We start from the raw sequence: 23,703 nt of genomic DNA, 5'->3' as shown, positions 1-23,703 counted from the left end.
GTGAGTGGTTGTCCCATCGTTGGTACTTTAACATAAAACTATAGCAGAAAATGCAAGGTCATTCTGGAGAAAATACGTAACAACAATATTTAATGCTTAAACCTCCTGACCAAAACCGACGGTGATCTGCACCACTGTAAACTCGTTAAGAGTATCACCAATGCATAAACCGTGAATGTAAGCAAAATAGACTGACAGCAACCCTCGCTCTCCGTGACAGCGCAAAAAGAGGGCGTGGGGACTGGCGCGCGCGCGCGCGCGCAGTCCCGCCTCTACGCAGCCGCCGCCGCGCGCGCGCGCGCGCTGTCCCGCCTCTACGCAGCCGCCGCGCGCGCGCTTGCTCAGGGCGTCCCTGGGTAAGATGGCGGCGCTCATCTCTCTCTCTCAGGTAAGGAAGCGCTGTGGGGGTAGAAGTGCTGGGGAAGGCGAGGGAGGATAAGTGAGAATAGGAACTCTGGCCCTCGCATTGTACCATGAGAGCCTGGAGAAAAGAGCTGGGGCCCTGTCGTGCTGCCATGGGTTGCCGGGCAGCAGGGTTGTTTCTGGTTGTTGCATGGAGGTCTGAGACTCACCTTAGGCCAGTGGAATCCCCCCCCCCCTCCCCGGGTGTCTGTCCCTCCCTCCCTCACCTCCGCCACCCAGCGCACCCTCACCTGACAGGACAGCGCACTGACCCCGCTTTCTTATCCCCAGAGAGTAGTGGCGCTGTCACCCGTATATCAGGGAGGGGGATGGGTGATTTCGCCTAACCTGAAGAGTTTTCAAGCTTGTCTCCACAAAAACCATAAACTCTTCACTATTTGTCTGTATTAACCTGAGCGAGCAGTTGGTGCCTAATTTACAGGAAGCAGAATTGGGAGAGGAGATAACGTATTGCGCACCCGGGTGAAGAAATGCTGTGAAATGTTTCCCGGAGCTGGGTTGCTGAAGACTTGCTAGGTATAAAGGGGTGTCTGGGTGCACATTCTTAGGCAGCTGTGGTAGGTGAAGTTAGCATTTCTTGTTCCTCTGCCAGCTTTTCCTTTCAGTGGTCTTTTTTTCTGATCCAGTTGATGCCAAGAGCAATAATTTTACAACTACCCTTGAACGCAGAGAGCAAGCGCAAAGTGCTTATAACTATGAACTCTTTATCCAGCCTCTACAATGTGTGTTTGATGTTGATTCAGTATGCCCTTGATGTTACCTGTCTGTCGAATCAACACTAGTTTTGTTTTTGTAAATAGTTATTTGCTTGGATAAGAATGCATTATGTGTTAAGCTAAGGTTGCATTTATTGTTTAACAGTAGTGGGCAAGCTGGTGAAGCAAAACCAGATATCATCTACCAATATAAGGATAATTGTATATTTGTATGGTGGTTCAGGCATTAGTTTTCAGCTTGTTTGACTATGTATTTATTTTATTTAAAATCTTTTCTATACCGTCGTTAAGTTATATACCATCACAATGGTGTACAAAAAGGCAATTCGCTTTATGTTGGTTTACCAAAATGTCAGTTGCGGGCATTACAGATTGTTCAGAATCTGGCTGTTCACCTGATTACAGACAGGGCTTAATTTATAGGCAAAAAGGAGGTAGAACTGTGGAGGGGGGGATGAGATAGGCCAGGTGTGACTTCTGTGTCTCATACACACACCTGAATGAAAGCCAAGTGGCTGCCCTTGTCTCAGGGTAAGCAGCTTATAAGAACATAAGATATGCCATACTGGGTCACCAAGCGTCCATCAAGCTGAGTATCCTGTCTCCAGCAGTGACCAGTCCAAGTCACAAGTACTTGGCAAGTACCCAAACATTAAATAGATCCTATGCTGCTAATGTTGGCAACAAGCCAGTGGGCTATTCCCTATTGATAGCAGTTTATGGACTTCTCCAGGAACTTATCCAAACCTTTTTTAAACCCAGCTACACTAACTGCCTTAACTACATCATCTGGCAACAAATTCCAGAGCTTAACTGTGCATTGAGTCGTCAAGAATTTTCTCTGATTTGTTTTAAATGTGCAACTTGCTAACTTCATGGAGTTACCCCCTAGTCCTTGTATTATCTGAAAGAGTAAATAACTGTTTCACATTTACCTGTTCAAATCCTCTCATGATTTTATGGACCTCTGTCATATCTCCCCTCAGCCGTCTCTTCTCCAAGCTGAACAACCCTAATTTCTTTAGCCTTTCCTCACAGAGGAGCAGTTCCGTGCCCTTTTCATTGTGGTTACCCTTCTCATACTTTCTCCAGTACAACTATATCTTTTTTTTTAGATGCGGCAATCAGAATTGCACACAGTATTCAAGGTGCTATCTGACCATTGAGCGACACAGAGGCAATATGACATCCTCCATTTTATTTGCCGTTCCCTTCCTAATAATTGCTAAGCTCCAGCACTCTGGATGGTAGGGGGACCATAAATAATCCATGCCACTACTGGCAGTGTTCTGTTTCCTCAGAAGAAAAAAAATTGATATACGCTGCTGTCTTTCTCAAATCCCAGAAAAAAGGTGGCAGAATGCTGTTCTGGGTTGTTTTTCCAGAAATTAAGCACTTGGTATTGGACACAAAAAGGAGTTGTATTAGCATAAGTTTAAAAGATGAGAGAAGTAGTGCCATTCGTCAGGGTTGAAGCCTTGACAATTGGCACTACTCACAAGTTTCAGACTTGTGCTATTTTGAATCCTTTTTGTGTCCTTTGCTCTTCAGTGTCTGCTTTAGTATTATCCTGTCCCCTTCTGTTTCCTGAAATACAGGAGAAGAGGTGGGGGGGGGGGGGGGGATGTTGGATTAGGAATCAGAGTGGCTATTCTCTGTGGGGTAGATTTTAAAAGGTGTGCACGGGAGTAGATTTCGCGCATCCTGGCGCAAACAAATCTACTCCCGATTTTATAACACGCGCGCGCTAAGCCGCATAGCCATCCTCCGTTCCCTCCTGCCCCCCACCCCCCAGCTCTAACTAATTCCCCCCCACCTTTATTTTACAAGTTATGCCTGCCCGAGGCGTGCCATGTTCCGGTCCGGAGGTGGTGGCCAGGCCCCCGGAATGCCCCCCCCCCCCCCGATGATGCGCCGGCTGCGACGCACCCCCCAGGAAAGCACCAGGACATACGCGCGTCCCGGGGCTTGTGTGCGCGGCTGAGCCTATGCAAGATAGACTCGGCGCACGCAGGGGGTGGAAGGGGCAGCTTTTCGGGGGTTACGCACTTAACTATTTGAAAATCTGTATATGAGAGAGTGCCTATGTGTGTGTAGGGGAGAGAGAGAGAGAGAATAAAGATTGTGTGGCCTTCTTCACCCAAATCCACAACAATCTCTGGAAAATCAAAAGATGCCAGGTATTTATTTATTTAATGGTATGGAGAGCTGGAGATTTTTAAATTTTACATTTTGGGGCGGTTATTTCATGTCTGCTGTTTTGAAATATTTTATTGATGTTTAGGAAATTATAAAAGTTATGTTTGTAATCATTGGATGATCTTTTCATCAGCTATTTTGAAATATTCTTTTTCTGAGTTTAGTTTTACTATTATGATTGCATTATATTTCTTGATATTATTGTTTGATGTTTAGTGAGGAATGATATTTGTTTTTCCATTCCATACAGTCTGGCTTGTTGCAGTTTTGAATTCAGTTTTTGTCTGCATGTTCTGTTTATACTTCCTCTTCATTTTGTATTTGGTGAAGGTCTGTCTGTGTTCTACATGTTATGACTAAGGTGAGGTATTCTGCTAAGCAGACTTGTGGTGTGGCTCCATCTGATTTGTATGAATGGAATAGGGGTCTAGAGCTTTGTGTACTCATTGCTGGTCTAGAGTATGCCCTCTTTCTTAGTTATTTAGGAAAAATGTGAAATTTTATTTTGGAGATATTTGGGCTTAATTCTGCCAGGTTTCAGAGTTGACTTGGCATCTTATTGCATGTGCTGCAGAGAAAGCGCACAAGGGAGTAAGATACCCCTTGGGCGGTTTTGAAAAAATCCCTAGGGCACAATTAAACTCTGGAATTTGTTGCCAGAGGATATGGTTAGTGCAGTTAGTATAGCTGTGTTTAAAAAAGGATTGGATAAGTTCTTGGAGGAGAAGTCCATTACTTGCTATTAGGTTCACTTAGAGAATAGCCACTGCCATTAGCAATGGTAACATGGGATCTTCTTAGTGTTTGGGTACTTGCCAGGTTCTTGTGGCCTGGATTGGCCACTGTTGGAAACAGGATGCTGGGCTTGATGGACCCTTGGTTTGTCCCAGCATGGCAATTTCTTATGTTCTTATTGCAAACCAGACCGGAACCATGCTTGTAGTGGCTCCAGATTGGCCCAGAAGCTGTGGTATGCTGGTCTGCAGAGGCTGCTGGTGGGCAGTCCTCTCAAGAGGCCGCTCTGGATGGATCTTTTGCGGCAGGGACCCATTCTACTTGTCAATCTGGGTTGATTTTGTCCTTCAGTTATTGAACCGTAATTATTCTGTTGCAGTGATTTCACCTTGCTCCTGGCTGGAACATTTTCTCCGTTTCTGGCCTATATTAGAGTTTGGTGTGCTTTCGAAGCCTGATGTGAGGAGGGAAGTTCTCAGCCTGTCAAAGTGGAAATTTGATTAGTTTGCAAGTTTCAGGGGGCAGCTCTCACTTCTTCTAGGGGGTGAGTCATTGATGAAGAGTCTTGGTCTTCCCCTCCTGATGTGTCTTGGTTCTTGAAGGGAAGTAAGAATCTTTGATCTGGTTCTGGATTCTTGGCAGGTCCTGCCTGTCAACTACTATGTAGCCTCTCCTTGAAGCTACTTTGCTTGAAGACAGTTTTTCTACTTGTGAGTCCGAGAATGGTGTAGCTGCGGACTGTACCTTCTTTTGTCAAAAGTGGTTTTGGAGTTTCATTTGCATCGGTCTATTTTTCCTGCCAATGCTGGATAGGAATAGAGATGAGAGTGAATATTTTCTCTTTCAAGCCTTGGATGTTGAGCGGCATCTGAGGTGATATTTGGAGGCTACTAACCCTGTAAGGAAGTCTGCTCACTTGTTCCTGCTCCATGGTGGAGGTAAACAAGTGGAACCGGTAACGTGGGCAAATATAACCCATTAGAAAAAGGATATCATCATGGCCGCCTGTGTGGGTGCCGAGATTCCTTTTTCTAAGTAACTTGGAGCATAATCTACTAGAGCCCAGATGGTATTCTGGGCAGTTGGCTGCGGCCGAGTTTCCTGGGCAGGGATGTGGTCTTCCTTACATACCATCCCAGGCTTTACCACTTGGATGTTTGGGCTCCGAAGGGCGCAGCCTTCATGCATGCGGTGTTAACTGGACTGTGGGCAGCCTCCCGTCCTGTTTGGGAGTAGCTTTGATACATCCCACTTGTGGGGATTGGCCTGCCTTCATGTAAAGGAAGGAGAAATTACTACTTACCTGATAATTTCCTTTCCTTTCCTTTAATGAAGGTAGGCTAATCCTCGCCCCACCTTCGGTTGCCGAATTTTGCCTTTGGTTTGCCTTTTAGGTGCAGACATTGCAGAATGTTGTTCCTTATTTCGTTGGAGGACTGGTAAATGTTTTAACTGGTCCCTCAGTTTAGTGAATGTTAATTCATTTGTCTGCCCTCAGTGTTCTCTATTGGTTGGAAGCATGAGTGGTTGATTATTAATCACTTTCAAGTATAATCAGTTTGTCCACAGTTTGGCTTTTCCAGAGAATACTGGCAGACTGCTGTTGGGGCAGGGCTATATATCTGTACGTCAACTTTACTCTATCTCCATTTGCTGGTAGAGGTGCATAACCCACTTGTAGGGATTGGCCTGCCTTTATCAGAGGAAAATAAATTATCAGGTAAATAGTAATTTCTCCATGTACAACACTGACAAGCTTATGCATAGGTATGTCATATCAAGTCCAGTGAACTGCATAATGAAATCCTCCTTTGTTGGAAAACTATTAAAATTGTGAACTAGAATCTCTGAGTGCCCGGATGACCACATACTGCATTTGTATGTTGTATGAGATTTTTATGAATGTTGTTCTATACTTAGAATTTAAAGTTAAGGCAGTAATAAATGCTTTAAAATAGAGGTAACCCTACTGGCAGGACAGGGCACTACAAGGTCACTGGTAGTTGACCTGGTAGTGCACTGGTAGTTGACTACAAGGGCACAAGTACACTGGTAGTTTGACTACAAGGGCACACTCGGACACTGGTCAAGGGACATAACTGGACGTCAGGGAGAAACATTATCGTCCTCAACCACCTTAGCATGTCCCCCTTAGCATGAGTTAATGCCACCCATCCCTTCCCTCCTCCTCCCCCTACTTCTCGCCGTCATTAGTCGCCTTATTTTATGCCTCGCCTATTGCCACTGTTTTGCTGCTCTATTTATATTTGCTATTTGTTCTTATTTATATTGCTATTTGTTTTTTTGAAGACTTGTTCTACTTATAGTGTTATTTGTTATCTGACGACTTGTTTCAATGTAACGCCATAGCCGCGATTGTTCAGTTACAATGGAAACCGATATGATTTGATATTTTTTTCAAGAATGTCGGTATATAAAAATTCTAAATAAATAATAAGGTGCGCCTAGCTGTGTTCTGGGGCATAGTCTTTTCTTGCTTAGTTGTAAAGAGGTAGGAGGGATAAAAGAGAGAAGGAGAAATTATAAACAAAGTCTCTTAAGTTGTGTTAACAGCATTGTTTATCCTGTGTTCTTGACTTTTTTATTTTAATGGAAGAAGTGGGGTAACTAGTAGAGGGATGTGCCAGAGTTCTTTATTCACATGCAGGCCAGGCAATGCTTGGAAAGATGCTGTCAACACTGACATCCTCAGAGTTAGCCCTTCTGCAGAACAGCTTGGTTCAGCATCAGTTTCCACACCCCGATGACCTGTTTTGCTGAGAGCTGTTTGGCTTGTGGAACTTGTTTTGTGGCCAGTTCCACAGGAATACGAGCTTCAGTAGTAAGTCAGGAGGAGACCTGAGTTCTGTTAACTGCTTTGTGAATATGCAAAATCTCCTCCTTTGCAGAGAAGTTCTAGATTTACTTCTATAAGAAGGTGTTACTTTTTAAAGTTGAGCCTAACTTTCACCTGAACTAAATCTTTTACCTCTCAAACCTGACAGCAGTTGAGTAAGTACTAGATCATAGCTATCAAACACCATCTTATAATCAGTAACTAATCTCATAAGCCTTTCTGGTTTTGACCTCCTCTGCTTCCTGATTAATGGACCAGGTTTTGTGACATTAACGTGTATGGAATAACAGCTATTCTTGCTTCCCCATGTGACTATTTTCTTGTATTGTCTTTCTTAACTCCATTATTTCTTGGAAGAAAAAGGAACTTGGAAAATGCAGCAGATTATTGGCAGTAAATGCCTGTTAGCAGAATTCAGGACACACACAAAGCAGAGTTTAATGCGTTTCCATTTCAGAGTGAAGTGTTGTTAGCGGACGTTTTGACAATTTTTCCATGCTGGAGCCTCACTGTTTTCTCTGAGAGGGTTTTTTTTCTGTCAGCAGCATTATACTTATGGAACTGGTTAGGTTGAAAGAGGACCAGAAGTTCATTAAATCCAGATCTGTGGCCACTTTTCTTTCTAGCAGCGAGACTTTGTGCTACATTGTAGTGGAATGGTGTAAAATTTCATCTGAGTATTGTGCAAGATCTCTTATTTTATTCACCATCTGTCATACATCCATTCCATATCTACGGAGAGTGAGGGGTGCCTTGTTATCAAAATACCAGAGAAATCTGACTTTTGGCTGAACCAGAACCATGAAACCAAGAAGTTAGACATTTTCTGATCAAGAGGCCCAAAGAATAGGAAAAACAAATAATAAACTGTATTTGCTGAGCTGCGCACACAGCATTCTGGGGATATTCAACTTGACATTTTTTTTCCTTATGATGTAAAGAAGGTATTTTGTTGAATTCATAGTTTCACTGGCCCATGGATATTTACTGCTATGCAAACATTTTTATTTATTTATTTTTGACACACCTCTGAACAGTACAGCACTGAGGACAGTAATGAAGGATAAATTCAATGCAGCAAGCGTTTTACTCCATTGAACACTTTGGCAAGCAATGAAACATTAAAAAATTCAGATTTTGTTTACAATGTTTTACACATGGAGTAATGTCTCCAAATGGGCTAACTTTGTTCATGCTTTAACATGTAAGCCAAGATATATTAGATTTGATCTTGGTCATTCTGTTTTTATCCTTTTTGAAAGTGTATACAGTATTCCAAATGAGATCTCACCAGGGACATTATCACTTGTTTTTCTTGCTGACCATTCCTCTCCCAGATGCTGGGGTGCATGGGGAGAAGAAAAGTCATCAGAAAAAAAGAATGTGATTATTGTCCCTGTACAAGACTCTGGTGAGACCTCACTTGAAACAATATGTACAGTTTTGGAGACTACACCTTCAAAAGGAGATCAACAGGGATGGATTCAGTCCAGCGGATGGCTACTAAAATGGTCAGTAATCTTCACTGTAAAGCAATTGGGGACAGTTTTAAAGATCGAAACATATATACCCTAGAGGAGGCGTGGAGGAGCAGCCTAGTGGTTAGAACAGTGGGCTGTGAACCAGGGAAGCCAGGGTTTAAATCCCGTTGACACGCCTTATGACTTTAGGCTAGTCACTTTACCCTTCATTGGCCAGAGGTCCAAATTTAGATTGTAAGCTCTTTGAGGATAGGGAAAGACCTATAGTACCTTGAATGCAATCTGCTTTGAAATGTCAGAAAAGGTGGAATATACATTTAAAAAAAAAAGTGGGGGGAAGGTGAGAGAAGGGGAAATAAACATTTAAATACCGCAGTGAGTGCGCAGGAGATGGGTCTCTTTCAACAGAAAGGAGACTTTGGAATAAGGGATCATGGGATGACAGTGAATTAGGAGTAATCTGAGGAAGTATTTCTTTACGGAAAGGATGGTGGATGCATGGAGCAGCCTCCCAGTGGAAGTGATGGCATGGGATAAGCACAGGGTATCTCTCAGGGAGTGATAGGCATTGTAGAGCTGAGTAGTTGTGTGAACAGGCAGACTAGGTAGGCCATATGGTCTTTCTGCTGTCATATTTTTGTGTTTCCTTGTCTCAGATTTACTGCTAATGCCCTACATAAAAGTAGCAGTATGTTATCTCTGCTTTGACTTTAGGGATCCATGTAATTATTTTTCTTCCTTTTAGATTTTTCATTAAATTCTGTGGTCTGTCAATTGCTACAGCAGGTCCATGAACATTGTTTCTCTGTCACTTTTGCAGCTAATCTGAGGTCCTGTTTACTAAAATATGCTAAAAGAATGCAGTAACAGGCCTTCCTTATCTTACTTGTGGGAATTCCCATCTCCACAGCTGCTGGAGACAGTGCGCCTTTCTTTTCTTTCCCGTGACATCACATGGGCTATAAGGAAAGGGTGGCTTGAGGCTGTTGCTATTAGTCTCTGTCTCCAACAGCTGTTGACAGTGTAGACTGATTACTACTCTACTCCCAGTTCCCTGGTGTGGCCTTGGCTCCTGGGGCAACAGTTTCTACAGATTTCTTCCCCTCGGTTAGCTTTCTCCCTGAGAGAGAGGTTTCCTTGCTTCCCCTCAGTTGAGCTGCTCCTCAGACCAGCTCACATTACCCTAAGGGGTTTGGTTGACTTGTTGCTAACAGGTGGGAATCTCCTCCCTCTCTTTATAGGGACAGAACCTGAGGACAGGGGTGTAAGCTTCTCACCTCTTCCCCCCCACCCCCCCCCCCACATGCCTGAACTTAATCTTTCTTCTCCTTGTGCAGCACTGGTGAGGTGGCTTCATCTTGGTGGCCTTTGGTGGCAAGCCTTGCGGTTCTGAGAGCCAGGAAAGAACTGTGGTGGTTAACTGTGTCTTGAGGCAGTAGCTAAAATGCAGCAGAGCAGGCGCAGGGAAGCTGCGTCATCAATTGCAGCCCCCATTGCCTGAACAGAACAGCCGCAGTAGTGCAGGGCTGCATTGAAGGTTGTAGGGGTTGGAAGCCTGCACTTGCATAGGCCAGGAAGGCCGCAACTCTCCTGCGATAGTTGAGTGAATCCTCTGTTGATTAAAAAAAAAAAAAAAAGTGATGAGAGGGCATAGTTGTGCAGCGTGTGGCACAAAGAGGTAGTTCACTGCTAGATTCCTAAGTCCTGTCTGTGATAAGGGTGGAGAACAAACCTTGATGGAATAGATGGTTCCCCCCACCCCCGTAGGAGGTTATAGCAGCTTTTCAAGCTGCAACAGTTGTAGGATCAGCCTAACCCTGGGCCCCTGGTCCCCAGAGTGCCTGCAAATCCCATGGGACCTGTGAAGACAGGGTCTCTCCGAGACATCCTCTAAGGGAAAACAAGATTTGAAGTCCTAGGCAGCTGAGGACTTGGACCCTGAAGACCCACTGGAGGGACTTCCAGGGAGGGGGCTCTGTTAGTAGTTTTAACCAGAATTTGTCATCCCGATGTATCAGGCCTTCTTCACCATGCAGAAATCAGGGAAGGTGCACCTCCCAGAGTTTTTGCATGACCTTGCTGACAGGGATCACTTCTAAAGTGAGCTAGAGCAGTGGATAAGGAACCAGCCTCCTTTGGTCAAACCCTAACACAGGAGTCCAGAAAAGAATCCTTATTGGAGTTGGACTCTGATTCCTCCTCTAGGCTGGCAGATTCTTTTGAAGAAAGTGAATGTACATCAAAAGAGGAAGTTTCCTCAGTTGTACACCTTTTTCAAAAAGAACTACGAGCAGTAATCACCAGTGTTATGGATTACCTTGGCGGAAAAACAAATGAGGAGGGGGAGTGAAGCCCCCTATGGTCGTCCCCTTGTAACCATAAGAACATGCCATACTGGGTCAGACCAAGGGTCCATCAAGCCCAGCATCCTGTTTCCAACAGTGGCCAATCCAGGCCATGTGATCCTCGATTGAGAGACCCGCCCCCCCTCTGACGTCACTGAGGACTGTGATGGACGTTAAACGGCGCCAGAACACCGGGTGCCTGTGCACAGGGATGCCACACACCATCACCAACTGTGATGAGAAAGACAGAAAGAAAGAAAAAAAGGTGAAAGAATCCATCTGGAACTGAGAGGGGAGGAGCGGTGTGTGATCCTTGATTGGGAGACCCGCCCCCTCTGACGTCACTGAGGACTGTGATGGACGTTAAACGGCGCCAGAACACCAGGCGTCGCGTGCTGAAGGGGCACGACAAAGGGGCACTCCCCTTTGTGCATCCCGTAGTGTTAGCCATTCCCCATGTTCTTTTATATCCCTTGTTAACAATCCCCATATTTAAATGTTTAATGTATTTGACAAAGGTAACGCATAAGTTCCTGCAAATTTTGTTTAAATGTAAACCTATGTGATATGTAAAATCGAATACCGGTATATAAAAGTAAATAAATAAAAATAAATAAATAAGAACCTGGCAATTACCCAAACACTAGGAAGATCCCATGCTACTGATGCCAATAATAGCAGAGGCTGGAATTTGTTGCCAGAGGATGTGGTTAGTACAGTTAGTATAGCTGGGTTTAAAAAAAGGATTGGATAAGTTCTTGGAGGAGAAGTCCATTACCTGCTATTAATTACCGTATTTTTCGCTCCATAAAATGCACCTAGGATTCAGAGGGGGAAAATAAAAAAAAAAAAAAAAAAAAATTGTGCTGAACTGGCTCTGTCCCCTGGCGTCTGTGCATCTTATGGAGCAAATTAGGGGAGTGCATAACATTTTTTTCTCCCCATTTTATTTTCGGGTCTGGGGAGGGCCATTTCAGTCCATTCCCAAGATCAGAAAACATTTCTCTTTCTGTGGGAAACCCGCCCCCGATTCCAACCCTTTAAATTAACAGCCCCCACCCTCCTGACCCCCCCCAAGACCTGCCAAATTAATTAAATACAACCCCCACCCTCCTGACCCCCCCCAAGACCTGCCAAAAGTCCCTGGTGGTCCAGTGGGGGTCTGGAAGCAATCTCCTGGACTTGGGCCGTCTGCTGCCACTAATCAAAATGGCGCCGACGGCCCTTTGCCCTTTCTATGTCACTGGGGTTGACCAATGGCAGCGGTAGCCCCTGTGACATAGTAAGGGCAAAGTGCCGTCGGCGCCATTTTGATTACTGGCAGCCGACGGCCCAAGTCCAGGAGATTGCTCCCGGACCCCCGCTGGACCACCAGGGACTTTTGGCGGGTCTTTGGGGGGGGGGGGGGCAGGGTCAGGAGGGTGGGGGTTGTAGTAAATTAATTTGGCAAGTATGGGAGGGGTCAGGAGGGTGGGGGGGGGGTTTGTTAGATTTTTGGTTTAGTTTTTTTTTTTTTTTTATATTCGCTCCATAAGACGCACAGACGTTTTCCCCCCACTTTTGGGGGGGGGAAAAAGTGCGTCTTATGGAGCGAAAAATACGGTAAGTTGACTTAGAAAATAGCCACTGCTATTACTAGCAACAGTTACATGGGATGGACTTAGTTTTTGAGAACTTGCCAGGTTCTCATGGCCTGGATTGGCCACTATTGGAGGCAGGATGCTGGGTTTGATGGACTTTTGGTCTGACCCAGTATGGCATGTTGTTATCCTCCTGCGGCCTTGAGGCGGAGCTTCTCCTAGCAGTTACAGTGCTTTGCTCTGTGTGGCTGCGTGCGTCTTCCCTGCGATCTCGCACCCTCGTTCCCCTCAGTCTGTTTCTTCTGCGCTACCTGACGCATGTGGAACAGTTTTCTTTTGTCTCCTCTTGGAGTTGTTCTTCTCTTAAAAAACAAAACCAAAAAACTTTTCAGTGCTAACATGGGGCCAAAACCCCCTGACTTCAAGTACTGCCAGTGCAGCAAGGTGATGGCCATAATCATTGCTATATCTGTCTGAGCCCGGTCCACGACCAGTTATATGTCGCAACTGCAGTCGCAAGTCCCCACGGGCCCAGTGACAGCAGGCTCAGAAGATCACGAGGTTCAGGGAAGGAAGCAACGTCTCCTGTCCCGCAGTTGGAGCGACTCTCCTCCCATTCTTCAAAAGGGCCGCATTTGGACTGACCGGAGAAGCAGAAGAGGGCCACCTTACTGGGACCCCAGGGTAAGGGCACCAAAAGCCAAAGGGTGCTTACCCCTGCAGCAGCCCCCCCACTCCGAGACCCGACACAGAGCATGGATGTGGACAGTGCATTGAAGGCCATGAACAGGAGCGTCCACCGCCCAACGCAACGCCACAGTTGTCCAAACTGGCGCAGGGAATCAAGAGGTGCCGACCATTAGAAGGCATTGGCAGTGGGCTGAGTGTCAAAATGTGAGTGCATGACGCATGCTTCGGGAGACCGACGCACAATGCAGTCCATCGGACCAAGGCACATCCAAGAGCACCCAGCTCTTGGATGTGCCTTGTGCATCGACGTTGATGCAGAGAAAGTCAGCACTGCCAAAAGGGCACAAAAGATCGGACACTGGCTACAAACATGGCAACCCAAGGGGTATGAAGCACGAGATCAAGTGCTGTAACTTCAAAAGGTCTTCACCCTGCAGGAGATAGATGAGATGGGATTCTCAGACGTTGCTTCGCTTTTAGACTATCCAGATTCAGAGGAGTTCCCCGCCTCTTCGCACAGAGTTTACTCGGACATCTCCTTGGTCTCCAGGCAAAAGAGAAGGTCCCCAGAGTTGTAGGAACTGCTCCAGAAGCACGCTAAAATTCCAAAATAGAGGGGCCCCTTGTGACATACAACTCGTCGCCATTCCCTGTGCATCGTCTGGATGCGCACACATCCCTAGGTCGCCAGCTCTGGCAGTGAAGGTTCTGGCAGAACAGGCAATGTCACAGATTTCTGCAGTCCTCACTGGACTCTTCACATCCCTAGAGTCAGGTGGACAAGAACATCATCCTGCTAGTCCAGCCTCCAAATAAACCCCTCCAGAGGATGAACCCCCATGCACCACAGGTTCAACAGGCAGGGATATCACCACAGCCATTGTTCTCTCCTCAGCCTAGCTTGCACGTGGAGGCCTCACCTCCAAGCTGTCCGGGTTCATCCACTGGGTTACCATTGGATCCACCGGAGCCCTCCTCCTCACCAGAGGACCTTTCCTATTCAAAGTTTATTGAGAAAGTGGGAGCAAAGTTCAGTATCGAAACCAGGAAGGTCCCAGACCCAAGAGCAGAAGTCCTGGGTATATTAAAGATCTTTGAGCGTGGCCGAGCCGTTGGCGCTGCCCTCCCACAGTGTATTGGAGGCGGTCTTGGAAAAGATTTGGGAGTCCCCTTTCTCGACCCTGGTGACCTCCAGGAAAATAGATCTAAAGTTTAGGATGGGAATTATTAGGGAATGGTGAATAAAACGGAAAATGTCATAATGCCTCTGTATCACTCCATGGTGAGACTGTACCTTGAATACTGTGTACAGTTCTGGTCGCCGCATCTCAAAAAAGATATAATTGCGATGGAGAAGGTGCAGAGAAGGGCAACCAAAATAAGGGGAATGGAACAGCTCCCCTATGAGGAAAGACTAAAGAGGTTAGGACTTTTCAGCTTGGAGAAGAGACGGCTGAGGGGGGATATGATAGAGATGTTTAAAATCATGAGAGGTCTAGAACGGGTAGATGTGAATCGGTTATTTACTCTTTTGGATAATAGACTAGGGGGCACTCCATGAAGTTAGCATGGGGCACATTTAAAACTAATCAGAGAAAGTTCTTTTTTACTCAACGCACAATTAAACTCTGGAATTTGTTGCCAGAGGATGTGGTTAGTGCAGTTAGTATAGCTGTGTTTAAAAAAGGATCGGATAAGTTCTTGGAGGAAAACTCCATTACCTGCTATTAAGTTCACTTAGAGAATAGCCACTGCCATTAGCAACGATAACATGGAATAGACTTAGTTTTTGGGTACTTGCCAGGTTCTTATGGCCTGGATTGGCCACTGTTGGAAACAGGATGCTGGGCTTGATAGACCCTTGGTCTGACCCAGTATGGCATGTTCTTAAGATCAGCAACAAGAAAATAATATGCGGCAATAACTTAGACTGAACAATACCACTTTAAACCAAACTGTTAAGTTTAAGATCTTCTTAAGATCTCCATACTACACCGCTCCGCAGCTCCCACATGCCTCTATCATGGTAGAATCGCTATGAAGAAGGCTAAAAAGCCAAGACTCCACTCAAACACGCCTCCGGGTAAGGACAGTCGTTACCTGGATGAATTTGGGAAGTGTTCTTTCACCATGCTAGAGGCAAAGATACAACACCACCAGTTCTATATAATGCAGTATCTTTACGAATGCCACCAGTCCATCAAGCTTCTATTTGGAGAGAGTTCTTTGAGCTTGGCTCTGCCACAATAAGTACTCAACATGAAAGGAGGACTAAGTCACATTCTTTGGACCATCTACGAATTGTTCAAGACATCATCCAGGGCCATAGCGGCTCATCGATTGGTCTGCTGCCAGCGCCATCAGGGAGAACGTGCACGAGAAACTGACAGACCTACCCTGCAAAGGAGATAACTTCTTCGGCAACAAGCTACGAGAAACTGTCTTGCAGCTAAAAGAACAGAACATGGCCTTTCCAGCGGAACAGTCTACTGGCACGAGGACGTATTACCCAATCTATTGTAAACCTGCCTTCTGGAGACCAAGATGGCCATCGACTGAAGTGCATGCTTGGACGCTCTCTCCGTGAACTCCTCAAGACTTTTTCTTAGAAATTATCATGCCACATACTAAAAGAAAAGCCAAACTCTGGGAAATACCGGCATCTTCTCGGTTACCTGACCAATGACAAGCTCGGATAGAATCATTTTTCGTGTCGCCCCTGCTGCAGGCACACAAGGGAGGAGCCGCATTGGATACCAGCATGGAGCGAATGCTGGTCCTATTGGCAGAAGACATCTCTGAGTCCCGGTGCGCCGACGGTACCTGCGCCACCATTCAAGACTTCTGATTTAAACTTGATGGATTCGTCATTATCTATGGAAAGAGAACTAATCCACGAGCAAAATTCTGAGGCCCTGAGAAGGGACGCTGTTTTGACGCCGCCTTAGAGAACCCTCAGTTGTGGGATTCCACGGGCCCCATGGAAGTTCTACATGTGCCTGAAGCCAGAATAAGTAGCGGGAACCCCACAGAATTAGGAGAACAGGAACCCACGGTATGCCTAACCCTGCAACCTTCCTTAATTAAACCGTCAGTAATAACATTAGATTCCATATGGAATGCTTTGTCTTCGTTAGAGAAAGCCATACTTTCTTTAACTGAAATTTTGAAGGAGACCAATACTAAGATGCTGGTTATAAAATCCAAAATTACAAATTTTGATATCAAAATAAATATTTTGGATACAAGAGTGATGACTATAGAATCAGTTCAGAGTAACTTGATTCAATCTGATATTTATTCAAAGAAATTGGAAAATTTGGAAAATTCTTCAAGAATTTTGAATCTAAGGGTTTTGAACTTTCCGTACTTAAATATGATGTCTCCGAAGGACTTATTTAGAAATTACCTCATTCAAATTCTTAAGATGCCTAATGAAGCGGTTCCAGTTACAACAAAAATTATTTGCCCTCTTCCAAGGATGAAACATCTGGGAATCAACCTCATGATACCTCTTTAAATATTTCAGATATTTTGGAACTAACCCAAGAAACTGCTATTCAGACAAGGACATTACTTGTGACTTTTGCTTTTGTTTCAGAAAGGAGCTCTGTTTTAAGATTCTTCATTCGAAATCAATTACAACTATTTCTTGGGCAGAAAGTTCAGATTTTCCCTGACGTTACTAGGTCCATACAAGAAAGGCGAAAGAAATTTCTTTCAATGAGAGAAGTGGTCTCGCCAGGTGCTAGATTTTCCTTAAGATATCTGTGTAAATGTTTACTTTATTTTCAAAATTCTTTGAGCCTTCTCAGTTAAGAGCATATCTGGTTTCACACTCCTAAATTGTAATTCGTGGGGGGTCGGTTAAGTTAATGCAGGGGATAATGGGCCAAAGGCCGTATAGAGGCTTGTAATTGTCTGGCTGGTGTGCAGAGTGTCTCCAGATTTTTTTTTCTTATTTCTTTTTTTTTTTTTATTTCCCCTCTCGTTCTGTAAACCCTTGGTCTCCCATTTTCCTATTAAGAGATATATGGAGATATTTGATATGTTTCCTATATACTTGTGGTAATTAATATTAAGAGAATATCTTCATGTTATGTATCTTATTTTTCTGGTATAAGTATGTACTTTTGTTTATTTGGAAATGTAATAAAAATAAAATTATAAAAAAACCCTGCCTTCCAGCAATGCCCATACCGCCCCTACCCACCATATAAGGTCCCAGTGTTCCAGCAATCTCGCCAACAGCCTCAACAGCAATAAAGGGGCAAGGCCAGGGACCAGTGGCAGCAGCGTTAACTGTCAACCCCCGCCTCAAAACCCCCGCATAGTTTTTAAGACAGGCGGGGCCACCCCAGTCAACCCCGGTGAGGGGCAGAATAGCACAGTTTTTCAGTTCCTGGTCTGCGATAACACTGTTGTGTGCTGGACATTATTCGCAGGGGTTACCAACTCAATTTCAAGTGGATTCCTACTCTTCTTTGTCTAGCCAAATTTCATCGGGCTCCAACATGGGTGCAACTCCTGCGAACAGCGTTAGCTGCACTGCTTGCTCAGCAGGCCATTCAAATAGTGCTGCCACACCACTATTTGATGGATCAGGGGATTCTGTTCACCATTCTTCCTCATTCCCAAAAGGTTAGGTGGCCTCCACCCAATCTTGGACCTAAGGGAGCTCAACAAATTCCTGCTCAAGAAGTTAAAGATGACATCCCTAAAGTCTGTCCTTCCCTTCCTACAGCCCAACGATTGGATGTGCTCACTGGACCTCAAGGATGCCTATCCCCACATTCCCATACACTGCTTCTCTTGGCGATACCTGTGCTTCCAGTCCAATGGGCAGCACTGCCAGTACAAGATGCTCTCCTTCGGGCTATTCACTGCCTCCAGAGTATTCACCAAATGCCTTGTGGTGGTGGTAGCCCACCTCCAACGAAAGGGGGTCAAACTATTTTCCTACCTGGATGATTGGTTGCTGGTATCATCAGACAAACTTACTCTCAGGGAGCAACTGAGATAAAGAATCGATTGCTTACAAATGCTAGCTCTTCTAATCAATTATGAGAAGTCCAGCCTCCAGCCAATTCAAGTCCTTCAATTTATTGGAGCAAGGATAGATACGGTAAAGAGAAAAGCATTCTTGCCAAAGAATAGGGCAGAGACACTTAGCACACCAGCCAGACAATTACAAGCCTCTACATGGCCTTTGGCCCATTAGGTCCTCACCATCCTGGGATACATGGTGGCGGAGATTTATGTAGTGCCTCAGACCAGATTGCTCATGCGTCGTCTGCATTGGAGCCTCAAGGCTCAGTGAACACAGTTCCATCAGCCCTGGTCGAACACAGTACACCTCACCCAGGCCATGCAGAGGGATATAGTCTGGTGGCTGCACCCACAAACGCTCACAAGAGGTGCCCTATTCCGGATACCTATGCATGGGTTAATCCTCACCATGGACACGTCACGCAAAGGAGGGGGAGCCCACCTTGCCCATCTTCAGACACAGGGTTTATGGACGGTGGCGGAGTGCGTGCAGCAGATAAACCTAGAACTGCGAGTGATTTGAAAGGCTCTTCTCACCTTCGTCGACCAGGTTTGAGACAAAAATGTTTGGTTCACACAGACAGCCAAGTGGCCATGTTCTACATAAACAAAGAAGGAGGGTCTGGTTCATGGACGCTGTGCAAGGAGGCGATTCATATCCTGGAATGGGCGGTCAGACATTGTCTCGTTGCAGGCCACTTATCTTACCGGGTTGGCGAACTCAAAAGTGGATCGACTCAGCAGGATATTCCATCCACATGAGTGGTCCTTGAGCCAGAGGGTGGCAGATGCCATTTTTACCCAGTGGGGTACCCCGAGCATGGACCTGTTTGCGACGGTGGACAACAGGAAGGGGGCACAAATTCTGCTCCTTGTTTCTGAGTCCAGAGAGATCTGCACAGGATGCCTTCCTCATTCCATGGACAAGGGTCCTTTTCTATGCTTATCCACCAGTTCCGCTCCTGTCTCGCACCATTCAAAAATGCATAGAGGATGTTGCCAACCTAATTCTAATTGCCCCAGCATGACTACGTCAACCTTGTTACATGTACTAATCCGTCTATCAATAGCTCCTCCAATTCCACTGGGGGAAGGGGGGATCTTCTGTCACAGGATGGGGGTTTGCTGCTACACCAAAATCCACACCCACTCTACAGTATAATTCAGGAATCGTTTCACCATTACGAAGGAGAACTCAAAAACCCATGAAAAAGTGGTTTACAGTGGGCACAGGTAGGATAAGACGTGACCTCAAGAAACCTATCCTTCACAAGAGGCAGCTCACATGTTCCCCCCCCCCCCCCCCACTTATAAGTTGCATACAGTGACCTAGGAACAAATGGATTACTGTTGGCTCTAGTAGAGTAAGACCTGTGATGAGGAGACACATACCCTCTCAAGTACAAAATGCCTTCTCTGTATTACATAATGAAGAAACTAAAGCGACAGAGATTGAAGAGACATCTGAAAAGAAAGAAGAAACCCAATGCACGCAAAAATTCCAGAATACAAAAAGTAACCATCAGACCAAGCTCATTGTGCTGGGTGACTGTCATCAAAGGCACTAATTTGGGAACTCTTTTTGAGGGTAACACTATAGTTAAAAGCTTTCCGGGATCATCGGCTGCTAGAAACGCTATTCAGATTGTCAATGCAATCAAAGAAGAAAGCAAGGACTCTGAAGTTGATATTATCAACCATCTGGGGACCAACGACCTTGCTAGAAACTGCATCCAAGAGGTACAGAGACTTCCAGTATCTGGCAAAGTAGATTAGTCACATGGCGAAGACTATTGCATTTTCAGACGTCTTACCTGTTCATGGAAAGAGGAAAGAGACTAAGCCATATACATAAATTCAATACATGACTCAAAACTTTGTGTAAGGAACAAGGTTTTGGATATATTGGAGGCTGGGGTAATTTATGGAATAGAAAAAGATTCTATGTCAAAGATGGCTTACATCTGTCTGTGGCAGGAAAAAAAAGATACTAAGGGATAAATTCAAATCCTATGCCATTAGGCATTTAAACTAAATGACAGGGGTGGCAGGAGGACATTGGAATGTCACCCCACAACAACAACAACAACAAAAACAAAACCAAATACAAAAACAAAGGAAAAGGGTGATGGGGATAACAAGATTCAGCTGAATAAGGCAAAAAACAAGTCCAAGAAAAGCAGTAAACGGAATGATAGAAACTGGAATGCTATGAACACCAATGCTCATAGTCTGGGAAATAAAATCCCAGACCTGCAAGCCCTAATGGTGGAGGCGGACTTGGACGTTGTTGCTGTTACGGAGACATGGTTAACGTAATCTCATGATTGGGATACAGCCATACTGGGCTATAACTTGTTGAGGAAGGATAGAGAGAACAGAAAAGGGGGAGGAGTGGCGCTTTATGTCAAAAAATAATATCCAGGCAAGGAATATAGGGGGTAGAAAAGAACCATTATGGGTCGTCCTAAAAAAAGAAAAAAGGATGGTGCATCCATTTTTACTGGAGTGGTTTACAAGCCTCCTACTCAAATGGAAGAACTAGATAGAGAGTTGATTGAAGTCATCCAAAAGGTGGGAAGGAATGGAGATGTGTTGATTGTTGGAGATGTTAATCAGCCGGATGTAGATTGGAAGATCCCTTCTGCAGAATTTAACAGAAGTAGAGAAAGAGTGTATGCCCTGCAAGTGGCTCTGTTCAAACAAATGGTAATGGAACCCCATGCGGGATGGAGTTATTCTCGACTTAGTGCTCACAAACGGGGATAGGATATTCAGTGTCAGAGTGGTGTCCTGGTATGGTTTGATTTTGCAAATAAGATAAGGAGAAGTCACACAAAGACCTGAGTTTTGAACTTCAAAAATACGGTCTTTGCTGAAATGGGAAAATTCCTGGAGATGGAACTTGAAGACTGGAAGAAAAGGGGAGAGGGGGAACAACCGTGGGCCAAACTAAAAGGTGCAATTACAAAGGCAACTAATCTTTATGTTAGAAAAGTAAAAAAAACAAGAGAAATAAGAAACCTATCTGGTGCTCAAAGAAGGTGGCAGATAAAAAGAACAGCGTTTGAGAAATATAAAGGATCCCAAAAAGAGGAAAACAGGGAAGAATATCTGGTTAAACTGAGATGAATGAAGAAAGTTAATCAGGAAAGCAAAAAGTCTGGTGGAAGAAAGGATTGCCAAAGAGGTAAAGAGAGATGATACATCAGAGAGGAGAAAGGTCCAAAGTGGTATAGTGAAACTGAAAGGTGAAAAGGATCAATGTGTGGAAAGAGATGAAGAAAAGGTGGAAATATTAAACAAATACTTCAGTTTGGTGTTCACTAAGGAAGAAGGACTGTTGCTGGTTAATAAGGCTGTGGATGGGGGTAGATTTGACAAAACCCCATTTACGGAAGAGAATATATGGGAAGGGTTAGGAAAAGTGAAAGTAGACAAAGCCAAGGGGCCTGATGAGTCATCCTAGGATACTGAGAGAGCTCAGAGATGTGCTGGTGGGTCCGCTGAGTGATCTGTTCAATAGATCCCTGGAAACGGGAGTGGTGCCAAGTGACTGGATAAGAACTGTGGTGGTCTGCTTCACAAGAGTGGGAGCAGAGAGGAAGCTGGAAATTACAGGCCGGTTAGCCCTCACATCAGTGGTGGGAAAATTAACGGAGACTCTGCTGAAAGAAAGGATAGAGAACTACCTACAATCTGGTGGGTTGCTCGATTCAAGATAGCATGGATTCATCAGGGAAAGGTCTTGTCAGATGAATTTGATTGGGTAACTAGAGAATTGGATCAGGGAAGAGTGCTCGATGTGATTTACTTGGATTTAATAAAGCCTTTGATATGGTCCCGCACAGAAGACTCGTGAACAAAATGAGAAGCTTGGGAGTGAGCACCATATTGGTGGCATGGATTTACAAACTGGTTGACGCAAGGAAGACAGCGTGTGATGATAAATGGAACCTACTGTGAAGAGAGAATGGTGTTAAGTGGAGTGCCACAGGGATCGGTGTTGGGTCCGGTTATGTTAAACGCCTTTGTGAACAACATTGCAGAAAGGATAGAAGGTAAAGTTTGCCTATTTGCAGATGATACTAAGAACTGCATCAGAGTGGACATGCTGGATGGAGTGGAGAGAATGAGACATGATTTAAGGAAACTTGAAGAGTTGTTGAAGATATGGCAACTGGGATTTAATGCCAAGAAGTGTAGAGTCATGCATCTGAGAAGTGGTAATCCTAAAGAACTGTATGCGATGGGGGGTGAAACACTGCTGTGCACGGAACAGGAGAGAGGCCTTGGGGTGATAATGTCTATCAATCTAAATATGGCGAAGCAATGTGACAAGGCGATAGCTAATGCTAGAAGAATGCTGGACTGCATAGAGAGAGAAATATCTAGTAAGAAAAAGGAAGTGATAATTGCTTTGTACAGGTCCTTGGTGAGGCCTCACCTGGAGTACTGTGCTCAGTTCTGGAGACCGTATCTCAAAAGGGACAGAGACAGGATAGAGGCAGTCCAGAGAAGGGTGACCAAAATGGTGGGACGTCACCAACAAATGACTTATGAGGAGAGGTTGAAGGATCTAAATATGTATACCCTGTAGGAGCAGAGGAGATATGATGCAGACCATCAATTAAATATAGAATCACCTACAAAGTATTAACTATCATATACAAATCCATACACAACCTCATTCCTCTTGACCTCAATATACCTTTTCAATTGCACATATCTTCCAGACCAGTAAGAACAGCATATAGAAACTCTCTCTTCGCTCCACCAATCAAAACCTCTCTAAACAAAAGAGCTTTTTCCACAGCAGGCCCTGCAGAATGGAACTCCTTACCACCAGAACTAAGACAAGAACAATGCCTGAACACTTTCAAAAAGAGACTAAAAACCTGGCTATTTGAACAAGCATTTGATTAAAGCCAAACAACTACTCGTTTTCCTCATTTTTAACATCCATCAGACTTTTTTCCCCTCTTATCCTAGTTCATTCCCCAGTTATAATGTAATTGCATTCTTATATGCTTGTTATTGTTTTAATGTAAACCGAAATGATATGTAACTTTGCTACATGAATTGCGGTATACAAAAATGTTAAATAAATAAATAAACACTTGAAAGGTTTTAATGATGCACGATCAATAACAAACCTTTTCCGCTGGAAAGAAACCAATAAAACTAGGGGTCACGAAATGAAACTCTGGGGAGGATGACTCAGAATCAATATCAGGAAATATTTCTTCATGGAGAGGGGTGGTGGATGCCTGGAATGCCCTTCTGGAGGAGGTGGTGAAGACAAAAACTGTGCAAGATTTCAAAAGGGCATGGGATAAACACTGTGGGATCCCTAAAGGCAAGAGGGAGGGGAATGAAGTAAGTGGCATGGGGGTGACTTTCTGGTGTGGTGGATGCTACCCTTGACAGATGAGCCTTCATACTTTTGATGCAACTCCATTGTTGCTCACTGCTTCCACGCCAGGGGCAAATGAGGAAAAGAGGAATTGGATTCAGACAACAATCAACAAGGACATTGAACTGTACAGTCTGGGAAAACAAGCATGGGGGTAACTTGCTTGATGTGGTGGTTACTATCCTTAACCAAAAAGCCTGATGATACACATT

General features: G+C 44.7%; 1 protein-coding gene across 8 annotated transcripts in view; it reads left to right on the top strand.

Annotated features, from left to right (window-relative positions):
* The first annotated feature begins 326 nt into the window (after nucleotides 1–326).
* The window catches only part of EPS15L1 (epidermal growth factor receptor pathway substrate 15 like 1), a 292,668-nt gene continuing 269,291 nt past the window's right edge, over nucleotides 327–23,703 (top strand). For 4 of the 8 annotated variants that reach the window (XM_029610996.1, XM_029610995.1, XM_029610998.1 and 1 more), the window contains exon 1: nucleotides 327–388. In XM_029610996.1, coding sequence (XP_029466856.1) covers nucleotides 362–388 — 27 coding nt within the window. In that variant the 5' untranslated portion in view covers nucleotides 327–361. The remainder of the gene's footprint in view (nucleotides 389–23,703) is intronic. The other 4 variants (XM_029610999.1, XM_029611000.1, XM_029610997.1 and 1 more) reach the window with 1 other exon arrangement.

Source organism: Rhinatrema bivittatum, chromosome 8 (genome assembly GCF_901001135.1).
Source record: "Rhinatrema bivittatum chromosome 8, aRhiBiv1.1, whole genome shotgun sequence".
Lineage (NCBI taxonomy): Eukaryota > Metazoa > Chordata > Amphibia > Gymnophiona > Rhinatrematidae > Rhinatrema > Rhinatrema bivittatum.
The sequence above is the reverse complement of the archived record's forward strand: the minus strand, read 5'-3'. Positions and strand labels throughout refer to the sequence as shown.